Source organism: Lipophrys pholis (genome assembly GCF_963383615.2).
Source record: "Lipophrys pholis genome assembly, chromosome: 11".
Taxonomy (NCBI): domain Eukaryota; kingdom Metazoa; phylum Chordata; class Actinopteri; order Blenniiformes; family Blenniidae; genus Lipophrys; species Lipophrys pholis.
In genome coordinates, this window is record NC_137631.1 from 22,444,261 (window position 1) to 22,461,760 (window position 17,500).

The 17,500-nt window shown below is 41.6% G+C and overlaps 2 protein-coding genes across 2 annotated transcripts in view; both read left to right on the forward strand.

Moving 5' to 3' along the window:
- The window catches only part of edc4 (enhancer of mRNA decapping 4), a 38,285-nt gene extending 23,682 nt beyond the window's left edge, over positions 1-14,603 (forward strand). The window contains exons 27-30 of the mRNA XM_080474965.1: positions 3,678-3,864; positions 6,917-7,136; positions 7,930-8,093; positions 13,040-14,603. Of these exons, the coding sequence (XP_080331091.1) occupies positions 3,678-3,864; positions 6,917-7,136; positions 7,930-8,093; positions 13,040-13,223 (755 nt within the window). The 3' untranslated portion in view covers positions 13,224-14,603. The remainder of the gene's footprint in view (positions 1-3,677; positions 3,865-6,916; positions 7,137-7,929; positions 8,094-13,039) is intronic.
- Positions 14,604-16,449: 1,846 nt separating this feature from the next.
- Positions 16,450-17,500, forward strand: part of nrn1la (neuritin 1-like a) — a gene marked incomplete at both ends in the record, with an annotated part of 83,204 nt that continues 82,153 nt past the window's right edge. Inside the window, one exon of the mRNA XM_080475883.1 lies at positions 16,450-16,507. Within this exon, the coding sequence (XP_080332009.1) occupies positions 16,450-16,507 (58 nt within the window). The remainder of the gene's footprint in view (positions 16,508-17,500) is intronic.

Consider the following 17,500-nt stretch of genomic DNA (forward strand, 5'->3'; position numbering starts at 1 on the left):
GGAAAGCATCACTTTGAGTTACAAATTAAATCACAATACAATTTTTTCTTTGCATGAAATTTCATATCTCAACTCAAAGCGATTTGCTCAATGACAAAAAAAAAAAGACAAAAGTAAAGATTAAACAGAAAAAATGTCATCTAAAACTTTTAACACAAGTAGTATCGTATCTTTTTATTTAGAAAAGAAACGCTGTGGGCTGGACATAAAGACGTGTAACGACTCGGCGTTGTGAAAGCTCACTTCACATCTTTTCACTGGCCGCCGGGGTGCTTTAACGTGTTTGGATGCGGCCCCTTGATGCCTCTCTGACGGCTCACGGTGGCCGGTGTCCTCATCGAGACGCTCGCTGTTGACACTCTTCCCGTTGGTTTTCGCCCGGCATCCAGCGCTCCTATCAGCCTTTGTATCTGGAAGACTAATTAAGTAAACGTCTCTTTGCAGCATCTCAGGGACATCTTTTGTAACGGCGGCCTTTTCAGAGCGAGCCAGTGCACTGATGTGTCGATAAGCACTGTACTTATACTGAGATTGTGCTCATGCCCACTTCTGAAAGCCGGCAGCCTCATCCCTTTTTTTTTTCTTTTTTTTTTTTAATAAATTTACCAAGGCTGTCATAATGTGTACAGAGGAGACGGAGGAGGGGGCAGGCTCAGCATGCATTAAAAAAACAAGTGGCCACAGCACCTCTGCTCCAATTTAAATTTAATCCGCGAGTATATTCAGAGTTTAGTAAGTAAATAGACTTTGAGAGCGCTGCACTGCCTGGGAGCTTTTTCTGTTGAAACCTTCGGCGCTGTAGTACACGTCCAGCTATTTTGTCCGTAATGTTAAATTTCTCCCTGTGCAGAGTTCCAATTCAGGAAGTTAATTTTTATATAAAGAAATGTCTCACAGGATGCAAAGGCACATTAAATGAGAATCTCCAAAAAATCTACGTTTTCACCTCACCTATGTAATAACACCGACATTTTGTGATAAATAGTAAAACATAATGACATCAATGTTAAGTTTTCTATTACATTTTAACATGTTGCATTAGTTATAACAACATGTGGAGTTTTGTATTTTAGTGAAAATGTAATATGTACTAGCCATCCAGAATAATTAAAATAATTCGGCCTCTGCTTATTTTAAATGGATATTATGAGCATACTTGTGCATTTAATTGGTTAAAACTCCATCAGATGTGACCTTAACTTAATATAACTTGTGCTTGAGGGACAAAGCTCTCTCTGCAACACACACACACACACACACACACACACACACACACACACACACACACACACACACACACACACACACACACACACACACACACACACACACACACACACCATTGCGATGTCTAAACCTTCATAATAACCAACTGCAGTATTTAACAAGTCATTAGAAAATGATGACATATTGTGTGTAGGCTGTTAATTACAGAAAAGCTGCAGATTATTACGATTTGTGGGTGTTTTTATTCATCATAGTGAGTAACTGTATTAAGCAGTGTTAACCTTCTTGGCAATAAAACGGACACTTTTGGAGATCCTGTCAATGGTGGCACATTTATAATCGGCATGCATTTGTGGGATGAGCAGCAGTGCTGCCACTGTTATTTTTTTAAAAATGGTAATCAAGCAGAGGAATATGCCATAGAAATAAGTTAAATGCATGTCATTTCAAAGCAAATGATCCTGTTTGTGAGGGAATGAAATGAGGGTAAGTAGCAGCGGTGACGAGTGAAAACCTTCTGTTCAGTCTCGGTCTGCTTTGATGAAAATAAATAAGAGAAATTTGTTTTGCTTACTTGGACTGAAATCCAGAGAAACCAGGAGACAGGGTCGAATGCATTTGCTTTGAGGGGAAAAACTGTTAATTAATTTTCATAAAACCTATCCACCCTCGCTTTGAGGAGAGAAAAAGACCTGCCGTGCTCGAGCAGTATGAGTGGAGAGAAGCATTTTGATGTTATCAGACTTCAAAAGTGATATGATTCCAGCTTGTAAAGCTATGAGTCGATGTGATTGTTAATAAACTGCTTATTTGTGACTTCAGTGTCTGCACATCATATATATATATACATATATGAACATATTATAAAATAATTATCTAATGGAGTTGAAAGAAAAGATCAATGGTGAGCTTTTAGATCTGCCAATCAATTAGTCAGACTATATTTATGAAACACATAAAAGTGATTCTAGGAGCGTTTTACACATGCATGCGTGCACGCACACACAGAGCAAAGGCAGAGTAATGTATTGTAGACTGGCATTAGGAAACACAATCACCAGTGAGTAAAAATGGGCAGAATAAAAACTTCAGCAATCAACATTTGTGAATAAATAATACAAAAATCTGGAAAGAAATTTGATTAAATATAAAATTACACACACCATGGAGATATATACACAAATATAGTATCGTTTTGTGCTGCAGTTGTCTTAAAATGTTATTTATCCATCATATAAAACCAGCAGAAAGACATCTGATTGGCTTCACATTTATTCCATAACAGATTAAAACAACCTCAAACATGAAGCCAGTGTTGATTAAGAATTGCCTTCAGTGTAAAAAAGAAGAAGAAAAAAAACTCACAAGGTGTCCTGGAAGTGATGTTGTGGCCATTGCAGAGCCCTGACCGTAACTAATAATTTAATCTGTGTTTACAAGAGTCTGAAGGATCCTAACCAGGCTCCTTCCACAGAGGCTCCGTTTCAAAATCTGTTTTAAAACAACCTTCATCCAACTTCCTTCAAACAAAGTGTGCCAAGAAAGAGGCACCGCAAATAAAAACACTTAGAAAAAAAACATCCAAAGGTTATAAAAAACGATGAACGTTTGAAACAGACTGATGTGGACCTTAACCTTTTCCTGATGATTTACTGTATTTTCCAGACTATAAGTCACACTTTCTCTTTGGTGTTTTGGTTCTGTATCAAAAAGTATGTTTCATTTGCAACCACTAGATGTCACTATATGACAACAGAATGCTGCTATAGTACCACAACAAATTCTTCATTACTGCAATATTTGACTGACCGAACAAGTAAATTGTCAAAAAAAAAAAAGTGTCCAAGAAACCTTAAATGGTAGTGGGAACAAAAAAAAACGACCAAAGGAACAAATTCACAGACGGTTCTGCAACAGCAGCTGCTGAATGATCCGCAGTTACTTCTGAGCATGATAAATTAAATGTGACTTTACGTGAGTGCCACTTAAAAGTTTTTTCCTCGTCACGACACATATGTTGACAGATACGATTTATACTCCGCTGCAAATTATAGTCCAGAAAAATACGGTATTTAGCACTACAGTGTGGGTGAATAAGTTGCTTGGCAAATCAGTGTTTGTGAACAGAAAGTAAATGAGGATTATTTTAAAAAAGAAAACTTTTTTGGCGCTTGTAAGCAGAAAAACTTTAAAACTGAGCCTGTATAGCTAATTTGATGATGACAAAAGAATAAAACAAAATAGGCTTGAACTATTTCTGTTCATGGAATTTATCTTTAATGTGTCCACGTTTTCCATTGTATTCTAGTTTTCTACCTTTTTAGAGTTAATGTGGTTAAAATTAACCTTTTTTTTTATTTATTATTATTATTCTTGGCCCTTCGGTGGTTTTGATTTCCTGTTGCTTTTTGCTGAGGTTCACTTCGCTTTTCCTCCTCTGCTCGTTGCAGACATCCAGCAGCTGGAGACGCATATGAAGAACAAGAAGCAGAGAGAGCAGGAGGCACGGGATCCCGTACTCGGGCAGCTCCAGCAGATGATCGACGGCTTCCAAAACTCCACTGATCAGCTGGCCAACAACATCACAGCCAACGTCCGGGCCGAGGTCCAGCACCAGATCCAGATGATGGTGGGAAAGTACGTATCCTGGCCGTGTGTCAATGATCGCGGCCCTTTAATGTGGCCGGAGGGCTGCAAGTGAAACGTCTCTCATGTTTGAAGAGAACGGAATGTAAAGATGATTTAAATTTCATTACTAGATTGTTCAGTGTTTTCTCACTGAATCTTAAAAGGATTTTCTCCTGGTATTTTGACTTAATCAGTTTTCAGGACATTAGCTTGGCTGGTTTTTATTCTTTCGGAGTTTGTTGCCATGGTGGTGCAGCGGTTTGCACTGATGTTAAAAATCCAACAGGTTTGTAGTTTGAATCTGCTGTTGAGGATTCATGTTCTCCGTACAATTGTGCACTCATTACGTCGCAATGGATTTAATACAAGAAAAGGTCTTTGTTTGGAGTCTGCATGTTTTCCCATTGCCTTCTGACTACTATAAACTGAAATCATGCATATTAATCGGCACATCTTTTAAAATTTTAACAGCACTGTAAACTTAAATTTAATTAAATTTGATTTAATACAATTGTGGAAAAATACACACAGAAATGTAATAAAAATACAAGTTTTGTTGCTCTAATAACTAAAACTTAACCACCCTTTGTCCTTGAGTGTGACCTGGAAGTGAGCAGAGCTTCATCCACTGATCTTGGTGACGAGCAGGACACATCAGAGTGAAGTCTACATGTTTCCTGGTGCAGGTTTCAGCTCCTGTGACATCAGTGGAGGAATTCACTGCTATGCTTTTATACTTTCCTCCTCAACGGTTAGAAATGAGATGTTTTGCATATATTTAGTGTTGGTCCGAATAGCAATTTCTATGCTCCTGGTATTTGGACCCAATTATTGACGAATAATCTGAATAGTCGGCTCATGCAGCAGGGAGCAAATATTCAGATCTCAAAATTAATGTTCACGACAACGACAGGAAATTCTAATTTTCAGGTTCAGCCCAACATATATTTCCTTTAACAGAAGATGAGAATGAGGAACACACATTCCAATAAGTCTTATGGAGGCTTTTTATGAGGTGCACAAACACGAAACAGTTGTGTAAGAAAAATCTAAGCAATGTCTTATGTCATTAAAAGAAGTTCTGTGTAAAAGTGTGCACAGAATTGATAATATTATAAAGTATTTTATTAAAACATATTTTTATATATAAATGTTGCAGAGATGAATCAAAGTTATTATTAATTATTAAATAATGTTGATTATTTGCAACAGTAGCAGACTACGTATCAAGACTGGGCAGATATCAAAGGGGCATTTTTTCACACTTTGAAAACCCCTCCCATCAAATTCTTTGCCGGAGACATTAAAAACAAACAAACAAAAACGGAAAACAGCCGTGTTCTCTAATCTGTGAAAATGACCATCTTCAAATAATGTTCTTGGTTGAATAAAACCCAGCCAGTGACACAGTTTTCCCTGCCGTGTGTCGACCACAGTTCACCTTACTACACTATTTCTGATTTAAAATCCACTGATCACCACCACAGACGATAAGCTGTCACTGTGGGGTTTTTAAAACGGTCCCTAAGTTGACTGATTTTACCTGATCTGATAGCAGTGAGCGATAACCCAGGCGGACATGCCGATTATCAGACATGCATATCAGCCGCCGCCTTCGCCGCCTTATTGAGCAGATGCGTAATGGACTGGAGAGTAAAAACAAGCAAAGCTTAATCCTGGGGCTAATGTAAGAACATAAATTCGATCGAGTCTCTCGTTCCCTCTGCAATTAATTTCATGGCCTCCAGAGTTTATAAATTGTCGGGTGGAGCGGAGAAGAAGTAGTTGGCCAACTAAAACTTTCAGTTCTTAAGAAGGAAATTATAACGCCGCACCGCAGCGATCTTCTGCACTGCTTCATGCAGGTAAAGGTCACTGTGGCCGCAGCCGAAACCGGGAGGATAAAGGCAGATGACGCTCTGCCCCGGTCACTTCACAGGGCAAAATATTCCTTCATGCACAGGGAGAACAGGAAAACATCCACACACAAAAAAACTTGTCTTGACTTACCACCACCCCTTACAGTCTGATTACATACATGTGAAATCATTTATACTGTTTAGGGGTTGTTTTCTTTTTGGAAACATTTCCTTGTTTTGACATTTAATGACAAACTAAAGTAATTTCTCTCGAGTATACCCGTTTTTCCTCACATAGCATAAAAACACAGAAGATTGACAGTTATTTCTTTTTATATGCATGCACATCTCCAAAAGTTTTTATTTCCGCTTTCACAACATATAAACAAACTTTTTTCTGATATAATTGGATGATTATAATTATGGCCACAAGTTTTAAAAAGTTTAAAGTTTTGCATTGAATTATGGGGGGAAAGGAGGTTTTCCCTTGTATTATATTTTTTCCAAGTAATTGTCCTCTGTGAAATCAGGACAGAAAATGGACTTAACTTATTGTTTTTCTTCTTATGTGAAGCTCATTTTAAGTATTGACATCAGTTTCTGTTGTGACAAGAATGAAGCACATCATACTTACTACAAAAAATAAAAAAGGTACATGAAGGCTTTGTAGTGTGTTTCAGGCCAGGTTTGGCTCAGAACTAATTATCACATCCTTCTTCCACTGTAAGCTGACATGCACACAGCTGCTAATGAAACATCTCTGTCAGTGTTTTTCTGTCTGCAGCCAACCAAATATTGAACACTTATTTGCCTCTTTGTGGCAATTCTTTGGCTTGAAGTACAAAAAGCAACATTTTACTTTCAAAACACAAGTTATAGTTGAAAAATGTGTCTTCCCCTCCAATTGGGGATGTTAGTTCCTAAACATAAACAGAATGCTTCTTTGTAAATCATAATGTGGGTATTTAAAAAAAAAAATATATATATATATATATATATATATTTATTTTTTTTTTAAAGCTTAAAAGTGATGAGTAATGTGTTAAAACAAAGTGGATTTTTCCAGAAAACTTGATTTCTGTAATTACACTGTGTGAGAACTGTTCGCAGCCTTTACCTGCCAAATGTGGAACTCCGCGGTTCCGTTTTGAGCTTGGAAGGAGGTGAAATCTGTTGGGTAAGACGGTCTTCTTCCTCCACAGTTTGCAGGAGTCTATTCTCAGCCATGTGCAGCGGATTGTCAAAGGAGAGGTGAGCCTGGCCATGAAGGAGCAGCAGGCGGTGGTCACCTCCAGCATCATGCAGGCCATGAGGTCGGCGGCGGGCACGCCGGTCCCCACGGCGCACCTGGACTACCAGGCGCAGCAGGCCAACATCCTGCAGCTCCTCCAGCAAGGACAGCTCAACCAGGCCTTCCAGCAGGTAACACACACGGACATGCAGGGGAAGCAGTGGCTCTCCTGTGTGTTTGCAGAAGGTCCGCCGGGGCTCCGGGACCCAGAACGTTATTACACTGCAGCCACTTCAAAGTCCCGCTCGCAGACGACACCAGTGCATTAGTTGTGCTGCAGGCATTCATTAAGCCTGCATTTTCTCCCACATTACTCTGCATCTAAAATTCCTCCAATATGTGAGGAAAACACTTGGAGGCCCTCGTTTCATCCACTCTTCCTCAGCCTCTATCTGAGTTCAGTTCAGTTCAGCCTGTAACGCCTGACCCTCTGTCGAAACTCTTAAAAGCCTCTGAAGCGGCTGTCTGAGCTTCACTTTGTGCTCGTGGAGCTGCGAACTAGGAAAGCTGAGAAGTTTCCACTTCTGACAAACATCATAGTTGAGAGCTGTTAAGCCAACGTACTGATATTACCTATAGAATTTTATTATCAAGAAAATGAAGCTGTTTAATTGTAGCTACAAAAAAATATATGCCAAACTCATGAAGTCAACATTTCCTAACTACTTAGTTGTTTTTTTTGTCTTTTTTAAATCCAGTGACAGCCACAGTGCTCAGTATTGATAAGTGAATTTCAAACGAGGAGGCAAGCTTTCGGTCAATACTCCACAGCGTTTCATTCATTTCCATTCTTTTTTTCTTTTTTTCAAACCCCCACCTTTATACAAGCCGCAGCTGATCGATGTCTGAATAAATATCTGAAATATGAGTTTCCATTACAATTACTGAAATGAATGTAAAGACGCTCACTGATGACCCCCCCAGGCTCTGTCAGCAACTGATCTGAATCTGGTCCTGTACGTCTGCGAGACCATCGACTCCCAGCAGGTCTTCGGTCAGCACCCCTGCCCTCTGAGCCAACCTGTGCTGCTGTCTCTCATCCAGCAGCTGTCCTCCAACCTGGCAACCCGCTCAGAGCTCAAAATCAGGTGAGGAACCCCCCCCCCCCAACTTTTTTGTTGTAGTTTGATATGAGTCCATATTTTCACAGTAATGACTACAAATGTATTTCTTCCCAAGTTGGAGGAAACTCTCTCCATTTCTGTGATTTGTAATTGAACAAACTGAAAGTCAGAGAGAAAGGGGGGGGAAAAAGAAGAGAAATTTAATGATTTTCACAGAAGGCGTCTTGATCTAAGCAGTTAAACTCAACCTGCTGTTTCCTGTGTTATAAGTCTTTATATCAGTGGTGTTCAAAGTGTAGGGGAGACTGGATTGTGACTAGAATTACACGAGGTGACACAGGTTTTGTTTCACTCTTCTGATAACGTGTTGAAAAAGAACCGAGTGGAGCGGAACACTTTGAAGCCTTTATCTGGTCACTGAACATGTTTTTCCGGTCATCTCATTTTTTTCACATTTCGTCTGTGTTAAAAACAACGAGTGAATATATGATAAATAGTTTTGATTTACCGTGACTGTTGAAACTGCGAATTTATGAAAATTAGGAAAGTTTTTTGTTTTAAACCTTCAGAATTACACTGTTTTGTTTCATCGCTTACTGAATTTTGAATGTTGAAAATATTAAATATCATTACAAAATATTTAAAAAGGTGCACTCTAATACTATATAGTAATATTTTTTTTCAAATAACACAAATACTTTTAATTTTCAGCGACCCTTTTAAAAATCTAGCATGAAATGCTTCTCATTTCATTTATAACAATGCATTTTGGTAACTTTTCTACTTTAAAAGTGTCTTGTTTATAAATTAATCGCCTTAAATTGCTTTTTAAACTTAAAAAGGTTCTTATCCTCATTATCTTTATCTCCGTATTTTCATCTTAATACAGCAGTTACGATAAATGAAGTTTGCAGCTTTAAGCCGATAAAATTCCTGACAAAACCACGTCGGTGTTACAGGGAATTGCTTTCCATATGAAATGTTTGCATTTTTTTGTTCCCATAAATTTTAACGTGATAAAAGTTTTGGGTGAAGAACTGTCCTGGTAGTATTTTCAGGGAAGAAGTGGCTCAGCTGGGATCAACTTGACCTCACATTAAGTGTGTATAGAAAATAGGCAGCTACAGCTAAAATAGATAGATCTTCCTAAACAACCCCCCCACCCACCTCCCCCACCTCTCTTGTGGGCTTGCAGCAACTGAAATGATTAACTCTGCAGGATCTGTTAATTAAACCAGCCTCCCTGTATTGTTTGCAGCCGTTCCCAACTGCCCGTTGTTTGGATCTCATATCGTCGCATTATCGTCTCACACCGCTGTAGTTTGATGTAAGACCTGTCTCTGCGATGCAGCAGGCAGAGCAGACGGTTTTGGAAAATGTCATTGATTTTTAATGAGAAACCTGTGAACTGTACGAGCTCGCTCCTCCGTCCCTAAATGTCTTAATTATAAGTTTTTGAATTGCACGTGCCGCACGCTCCCCCCTCCCACTTGCGCTGCCTGCTGTGCTTCGCTCCGTCAGTAATAAACCCACTCTTTACCTAAACTTTGTGCTCTCCACCTCATCTCCATCGTCTGTCCATTATCCCCCCCGTCTCCGGAGTGCAGCGCGGTGCTAAAGAGCTGACCCCCTCCGCCCCGCTCCGTCTGTAGCCCCGCCGCACGGCCGTCCAGGGAGCTCGGATCATCCCATGAATAGCGTTAGTTCTTCTGGATGCTCTCGATCACCCCGTGTGTCCTTGTGTTTTTATTATCTCGTTCCCACCCCTCCGTTCTGATTTTTAACATGTGTGAACGTGTCGTCCTGCTTTCCCCTCGCACACCCTCTCCTTTCGTTCTCTCCTCTTTGTCTCCGAGTCCCTTTACAGCATCGCCGTGTGTCCGAGTCATCTGTCTGCTTCTGAGTTTACGCCGCAGCTGCTAACGCAGCCCTCTGCTGCTGCTCTGGGCCATCTGCAGGGAGGGCAGCAGGGCGGGGCTCCGTTTGAACACATCCAGTCATTTTGAGATGAAATGTGCTGCGATATCGAGTGATTCCAAACTGAAAACGTGGTCAGGTTCTTTCTCTTTGTCATGTTACCTTGTTCAGTTGAGGGGACTTTGGAAGAACTAAGAAGTGTTTATTCATGAACAAACTGTTTATCATAAAGTGCTGACACTGAGAAAAAAATCAACAGTGACGCTAAACAAGGAAGTCAGATTGTTCGCCCTCGCTTTAAACAAGCCGCTCTTGGTCCCTGTCCAAGGACTTTGATGATACAATCAAATTCAAAATATGAAGAAAATGTAAGTGCTTAAGGTTTTTTATTGTCACTTTACACAGTAAAGTAGTGCAGGTGACTGTATGCCTCGTGTTAAACACTCACGCTGTAGTCATCTACTTTTAATAAAAATTAGCATTGAGAAAAATTTGAGGAATGTTCTCGGTTGAAATTATGAATTTTGGTCACAAATTTTTTATTGCGTAAAAGTATCTCTTATCATATTTACACTGACGTCTTTTAAGATAAATACATTGTCTGTTTCTATTTACTCATTAAAAAATGAATCCTATTTTAATCTGTGCCTTAGAAAGGGTCGAGACTAAAAAGTTGCGGTTTATTTTTGCACAGCTCCCGGCAGACAGATCAGATTGTAACAAGCAGATAACGTTGAGTGTTGTGTTCAGTGTCGTGAACTGAAATGAAATGTTAAAACGTCTACATTTCCTGAGTGAGACGAAGTTTCTGCGGGGTTGGAGGGCAGGAGTGTGGCGAGAGCGGAGCTGGAGAACGTGCGGCTCTTCAGCTATGTTGTTTTGTTACGGCCAATAGTAACGGATGCATGAGAGGGAGGAATTGAAAGTTTCAGCTCACAAAACTTAGGGATGGAAGCGAAGACTGCTGTGTGCTGAATGTGTAACCAAGAATTTAAAAGGGAGTCTTGTCCAAAAAGAAAAAAGACTACAGTGTCTAATTGTCCAACCGGGTCCAGTAGCAGGTTGTGACGGACACGATGCTGCAGGACGGCGAGCACCAGCGGTGGGTTGGAAATGGTTGGACAGGATGTGGCTCCGGACCTGTCGGACATCAGGTTGCAGTGTGACGTTCAGTATCGGCGGCATTAAAAGCCCCTTCAGACGCCGAACCGGCAGCATCGCGGTTGATCTAATGGACGTGGCGGGAAGCCAGCTGGCGGCTGTAATGTTCGCCGGGGATCAGGTAGCGCTCCGGACACGGCGGATGATGTATGGTCATTTTCCCCACATACCGCCGGACTCTCGCACCACCAGATGTCTGACGGGGGTAATTAATGGAGAGCGTAAACGTGGAGCGGTGTGACGTCGGCGAGAAGAAGCCGAAGGCGATCTGAGACGTCTGAGTGAGAAACTGGAGGCACGTGCGGTCGCAGCAGGCGGCCAGACAGGACGGCGATCAAGGACGGTGGTTGACATTCAAAGTCGGGAGGAATAGTGGAAGCGTGGCCTCGCTGCGCAGCGCAGCGCCCCCTGCAGCTGCTCCCAGGGTCAAAATGCAATATGTGTGCAAGCTAACCTTGTGCTTTGATTCTGTCTGGATGACTGGAGGCTCGTCTTTTTTTTTATATATATATCTGGGTTTGTACTTTTGAGCATTTTCAGTTTCACATCATTTTCTCAACATAAAGCGACAAAGTGAGAAGCGACGATTACCGACACAGTTCAGCTTCAGTCAACAGGGAAATTCTGTTTCCTTGTTAGTACTTCTACATGTTACTGTACTGCTACCTAAACTTCATTACTTACCTGATATGGCGTCTATATTCCTACTTATACTTACTTCCTCCCTCTCGACGCGTTTGGTCATTTCTACTTGTGTAACCAACCTATCCTGCTACTCGCCTTCTCCTTCCCTCTTTCTTCTTCTTCACCTCTTTCATCTTCCTTTCTCTGTATGTCTCTTTCTTTCTACCCACCATTCTATTTATTTTTACAGCCTTACTTTTTTTTCCTTCTTTCATCTGATTTCCTCAATACCTACGTCCTTTTTTTTTTTTTTTTTACTTCCTCACTTTTGAATTCTATTCTTTTCTGATTTCCATCCAGACATCATCACTTAATTTCTAGCTCTCCTCTCCTTGTTCATTTGGATCCTTCTTCTCTATGCTGTGTTTCTACCCACCGACTTAAACTTTTTGACTGATGTAGTTTCCTACATTCCAACCCACTCGTCCTCCACCTTAATTATCTAACTTTCTTCCATTTCAACCCTCTTTCTTTCTTTCCCCCTCCTGAACTCAAACTCTTCTTGCTTCTAGATTTCATTCCTGACCTCCTCCCTTGGCTTGCTTCTTTCATTTCTAACTTCTTTCCTCCTCAATGCGTCTTCAGATCCGTCCAATATGAATTCATCTGAGAGACAACATCATGATAACCGTTATTGTAAGAGCAAGTGTCCTCTAAACAGTTTGAAGCTCTTTGACCTTTCTCAATAGGGCAGCCTGCTCTGAAACCTTTCCCAATGTGAACACGAACCATAAAAAGTCGACTCCCGCCTCAAATGAAACTTCCTCAAAGGTGATTTCTGTCATTTTAGTGGACTTTGATCACACTGAAGCTCGATCAGGGGCTGGATCCGTCACCAGGTTGAATATTAATGAGTTATCTGAACCATTAAAGCCGGATGTGATACTGTGACTGACGGCTGCTTTGAGGGAGTTTGTCGCCCGTTAGCGAGTCTGGTTACAAATTAGGACACCGGTACGAGATAAAGGTTTGGTGAGGACCGGAGAACAACAGATTTGGGAAGTGAATTAGGGTTGCCCAGTACATATTGAAATGGAACAATGTAATGTATTTATTCCAAATCATATTGTCTTTGAAATACGACACGTCTGCCTGGTATTTATTGTGCGTCTGCGCCGTCTCGGACCTAAAGTCGTTGGACCGTCCTGTGACTGTGACCCTCTGAATGTTGCTTGATGGTGACCCCCCCCCCCCTCTCTTCCATGCAGCTACCTAGAGGACGCCGTGATGAACCTGGACCATGGCGACCCCCTGACCAGAGACCACATGGCATCGGTGTTGGCCCAGGTCAGACCGAAGCTGTATGCATACCTGCAGCAGGACCCCCACAGCCCGCTCGGCAAGAAGGCGCGGCGCCTTGTCATGATGCTGCAGGGAGTTGTAAACCACTAGCTCCGCCCCCTCCCCACCTCCACCCCCTGCCCTCCTCCCTAACGTGCTGAAGACTCCACGAATGTGTCAGCACGGCCGGCCTCTCTTTGTCCTGCTGCGTTCCCGCAACTCGTCTGCCAGGCGTGTTTTGGGGAAACGGAGGCAGAAAACACGTAGAGACAAACACCTCAGACATGTCGCCCCGTATCTTGGCCTTAAAAGCAAAACACCACACTGGGACTGCATTATTATATTATTATTATCATTATTGTTATTAATGTTATGTTTCCAGCATGCTGGAATTTAGTTGTTACCGGATTCGGCTCCTCAGTTTGTTTGTTGTTGGTTTTTTTTAAAGCTAATCCAGGCAACCAAAAAGTATGTAACACCCAAAGCCAGATTTGTGTCTGTGGCTTGTTTTGACTTTCAGTTATTTCCTAATGGTAGAAATACGTTCGGAGTCCTTATCAGGTCGAATCTTGGAAGAAGATTGGCACTAGATGTTGATACCTCACCCATTTCTTCACCTGGCCTCCATAACCGTTTTAACGAGGCTTGTTCTGAAGGATAGAAGATTTACGTGAGAAAGTTAAAGGTTTGAAGCATGATTAGTATTCATGGAGAAAAACGTCTGAATCCAAACAGCGAAGCTGTCAGCCGTCCACATGTACAGCTCTGTCCTGTAACCTGGTCGGACCTCCTCATGTTCCTCCTCCTCCTTTTTTTTTATATATACACATTAGTATTTGTAAACCATGTACACTTGCTTTAAAGAAAACACACCTCCGACACTTTAATTGTTCCAGATGTTGTTTTACCAGGAAGTTCTGAATAATGTTTGAACTCACCGCGCGGTTTCTGCTCTAGGTCTGTAGGAGGCAGCACCTGGTCGCTCTGCAGGCGCTCATCCTGCTTTAGTTTAGGTTTTTGAATTCATTCCTGTTCCGACTGCATCTGTTCCAACAAACTAGTAAATAAAATTCATTTAAAAAAAGAAAAACAAAAAAAAAAAAGAAGATGCCTGCCTTTTGTCTTTCAGAGTGTATGAGAACTTTCTTTACAGGGTGACCGCACTGCTCTTTTTGCCGATTGTAAAATAAAACTTGGGAGTTAATCGTGTGTTTAACCTCTCCTCACGTCGGATTTGTCTAGCAAGTGCCTTACTGTACTGTCTCCAGCATTTAACACTTTATACAAGCATTTCCAGTTTGTTGGTGAGGACGAGAAACGTGCAGGCGGCTGATTTCAGCCTCGGACTAAAGAGAGAACTTCCGTTCTGACTGCGACGCTGCTGAGCTCCGATACTGAAGCCGGTTTTGTTCCCCCGTCGTGTTTGTCTCCCCTCTCTGCTTTGATGGTTATGTTCTTATACAGTTTTCTTTTACCCTCGACATATTTTGGAATAAAAGCAAAAAAAAAAACAAGCTGTGTCATTTCATTGGGCAGTTCAAAGGAGAGAAATTAGATCCACTATTCAGTTTAGGAATTTATTAAAGATAAAGTTTTGAAACGTTAAAGCACTTGTTCCAGCTTTATAATCCTTATAGGATTTTTGTGTTTATTCCGTTTTTACAGGCTGAATTGATCATGTTCATTGAAAAATTGCAAATGAATCATTTCAAAGTGGGAGCAACTCAAACATCTTATAAACAATTGTTTTAAAGAGCAACAGCAGTGTAACATTTGCACGGAGATGAGTTTTCCTCATTGTTCATTAAATTTAAGAGCCTCAAAACCATGAGCTGAAAAAGAATTGGATCTGTATTTATTGTGAAGGAGCAGACATAATGTGGACCCACTAAAGAAAAGTCTAAAGTATAAACTCAGGGAACCATACAAACGTCTTTATCTTATCTGTTTAGTCACTAACTCGTATTACAGGACAAACACGGAGACAGTTATTCTCTTGGGAGACATTTCCATTCACCTGTTGACCTTTAGAAAATCCACAATGCGCGTCGGTAGAACATGAAAACCCCAGACAGGAAAGGCTTCCAAGCCTGGACACAACCTCAGTGTGAGGTACAACTTTGGAATTTGTCAAGTTGCGCTTTTTTGTTTACACTCCTTTTTGTGCTTGCAGTCTTTATATTGTGTTATTTGCTCATCATTTACACGTTTTAAAAGCGCTAATTCTACTCCACTACGCCACCATGCGTCTATTTAATTGAGGAGTTTCACCACTGCTAGAAAAAAACACCTCATAGAGACACGTTACAAATGTAATCGTATATCTTTTATCTTCCCGTGGGCTCACCACCTGCAGGAAGGTTCTTAATCGGTGCATTGTGATCTGGGTGACAGTGCTCAGACGGTCACCCCCGCAACCCGGAAACGGATAAGCGGAAGAGAATGAATGAATGAATATCTTTTATCAGTTTTACTTAAGTTCTGTGCAGAAAATTAATTCTATTTGATAATCATTGTATTAATGTCGGTACAGCTACATTAGTATGCGAGTACTTCAGCAGGTGTGAGTAATCCTCATTCATGTCCAATCAACCGAGTTGACGACACGTGCGCTCAAAGGAAGCTGGAGAAACATCTCGGAGAATGTCTGCCAACAAAACGCAGCTCATTTTTAAGATCCATTTGTCTTCTACTCCACTTTATAGTCAGACGAGGGTTGTTAGTCCAATTGTGCACATTTGTGTTCATGTGTTTGATTTGGAAGTAATGTGCTTTATACTTACTGAAGTATGTGGCAAACAACTGTATTATAAAGCAGTTATTGATGCTATATGTGCTGCAGATGGAAGGTTTTCCTTTGCTTTGTTCTGTCTCTGTTCATTTCAAGGTTTCCTCTAGTTTCTCTTCTGCCCTCCTGGAGGAAACCAGATAGAAATTCACAAATGAGTTTAATACATCTCCTGACATTTTTTTTTTGCATCGATGGTTTCAGTGTGGAAGTTCATTGTGAATGCAGGACATCCGGACTGGACCTTCCTCCTCCTCCTCCTCCTCCTCCTGCTCCTCCTCGGTGCGGACGCCCCCTCCCCTTCAGCGGAGCGGGAGCGCACCGTGGATGCTCGCACACCGGAGTAGAGATCTGCAGCGAGGATAGGAGGAGGGAAACTCTTTGAGCAGCACCGAGAAACGCCTCACTGGACTGTCTTTTTTTTTTTATTGTTGATTTACCTGTGAAAGAAATCCAGAAGTTTGGGGATTTTTTTTAAATCTTTTTTATCTCTCGAGCGCCTGAAAGTTGTGAGGTCGGAGGACGATTTTCTTTTTGGTTTTGGTCAGCATGGCATCTCTGATGAACTCCGCGTGCCTCCTCTTCGTGCCTGTTGCCCTGCTTCTGAGTAAGTACCCCAAACCATGCAAACATGTTTAAAAAAAACAAAAAAACTTTTGCACAACTCCACCCTGCAGAGTGGTTTCAAACTTTGGCACCGTGCGTAATCCGGTAATCTGGGTTAGGGTAGGACACACACCTGGACTTCTGAGCTATTTAAAGCACCGATATTACTGAGAGTGTGTTCACGTCTTCACGTGTGTTCTGTGGTTTGCGTGTCATGTTGTTGACTTTGCGCGCTGCAAGTTGCGGGATGTTCCGTCCAACAGCATCTTTCCATGTGCGTCTCCGCTGCGCATCCGGCAGCAGCAGCCGCAGCATCATGCGCTGCAGCTGCTGAAGATACGGCGGGAGCCTGAAGAACCCAACGCATTAACAACAGCCTTGGATGTCGGGGATGCTGCAGGATGTTGCTTTGAGTTTGCGCCCAGAGGCGGATCCAGGATCATTACGCAAAACTGCTGTCGTGATTTTCACATCGAGTGGGATCTCTGCTGCTCCACGCAAACTGCTGGAGGGGGCGCAATCACTTATTTATTTCCTGGCTTTCGTGCCCTGGCTCCATCGGGGCACTTTATATGACAGCAGTGCATAATAGACAGTTTCTTGGCTTCTCAAAGGGAGATATTAAGTATGTTTCCTGCAGTGTAGAAGATCACACGTCCAAGTTTGGGGGGATTCCCAGGAGACAAGAAAGTCCAGCATTTCCCACAATGTAGTTTTATTACATACCGTTGTGTGCTACAGTCACAGTTTGACAAATACCTTTAAATGAGTACTTTGCATCACTGTTCATACCCATTGTCTCTACTTGAAACCATCTCACTCACTTTTAAATTGTAAACCTTGATGTCTTTTTTGAAGACAGTTTTATGATGTGCTGCTGGGAAATTAGTTATCTAACCTGTTCCTGCAGTACAACGTCTCACCACCAGATGGTGTATTGAGCCAGTCAGTGAGGCAGCATGTTTCCTCATTCACCCTCAGCCCAAAGATGGAC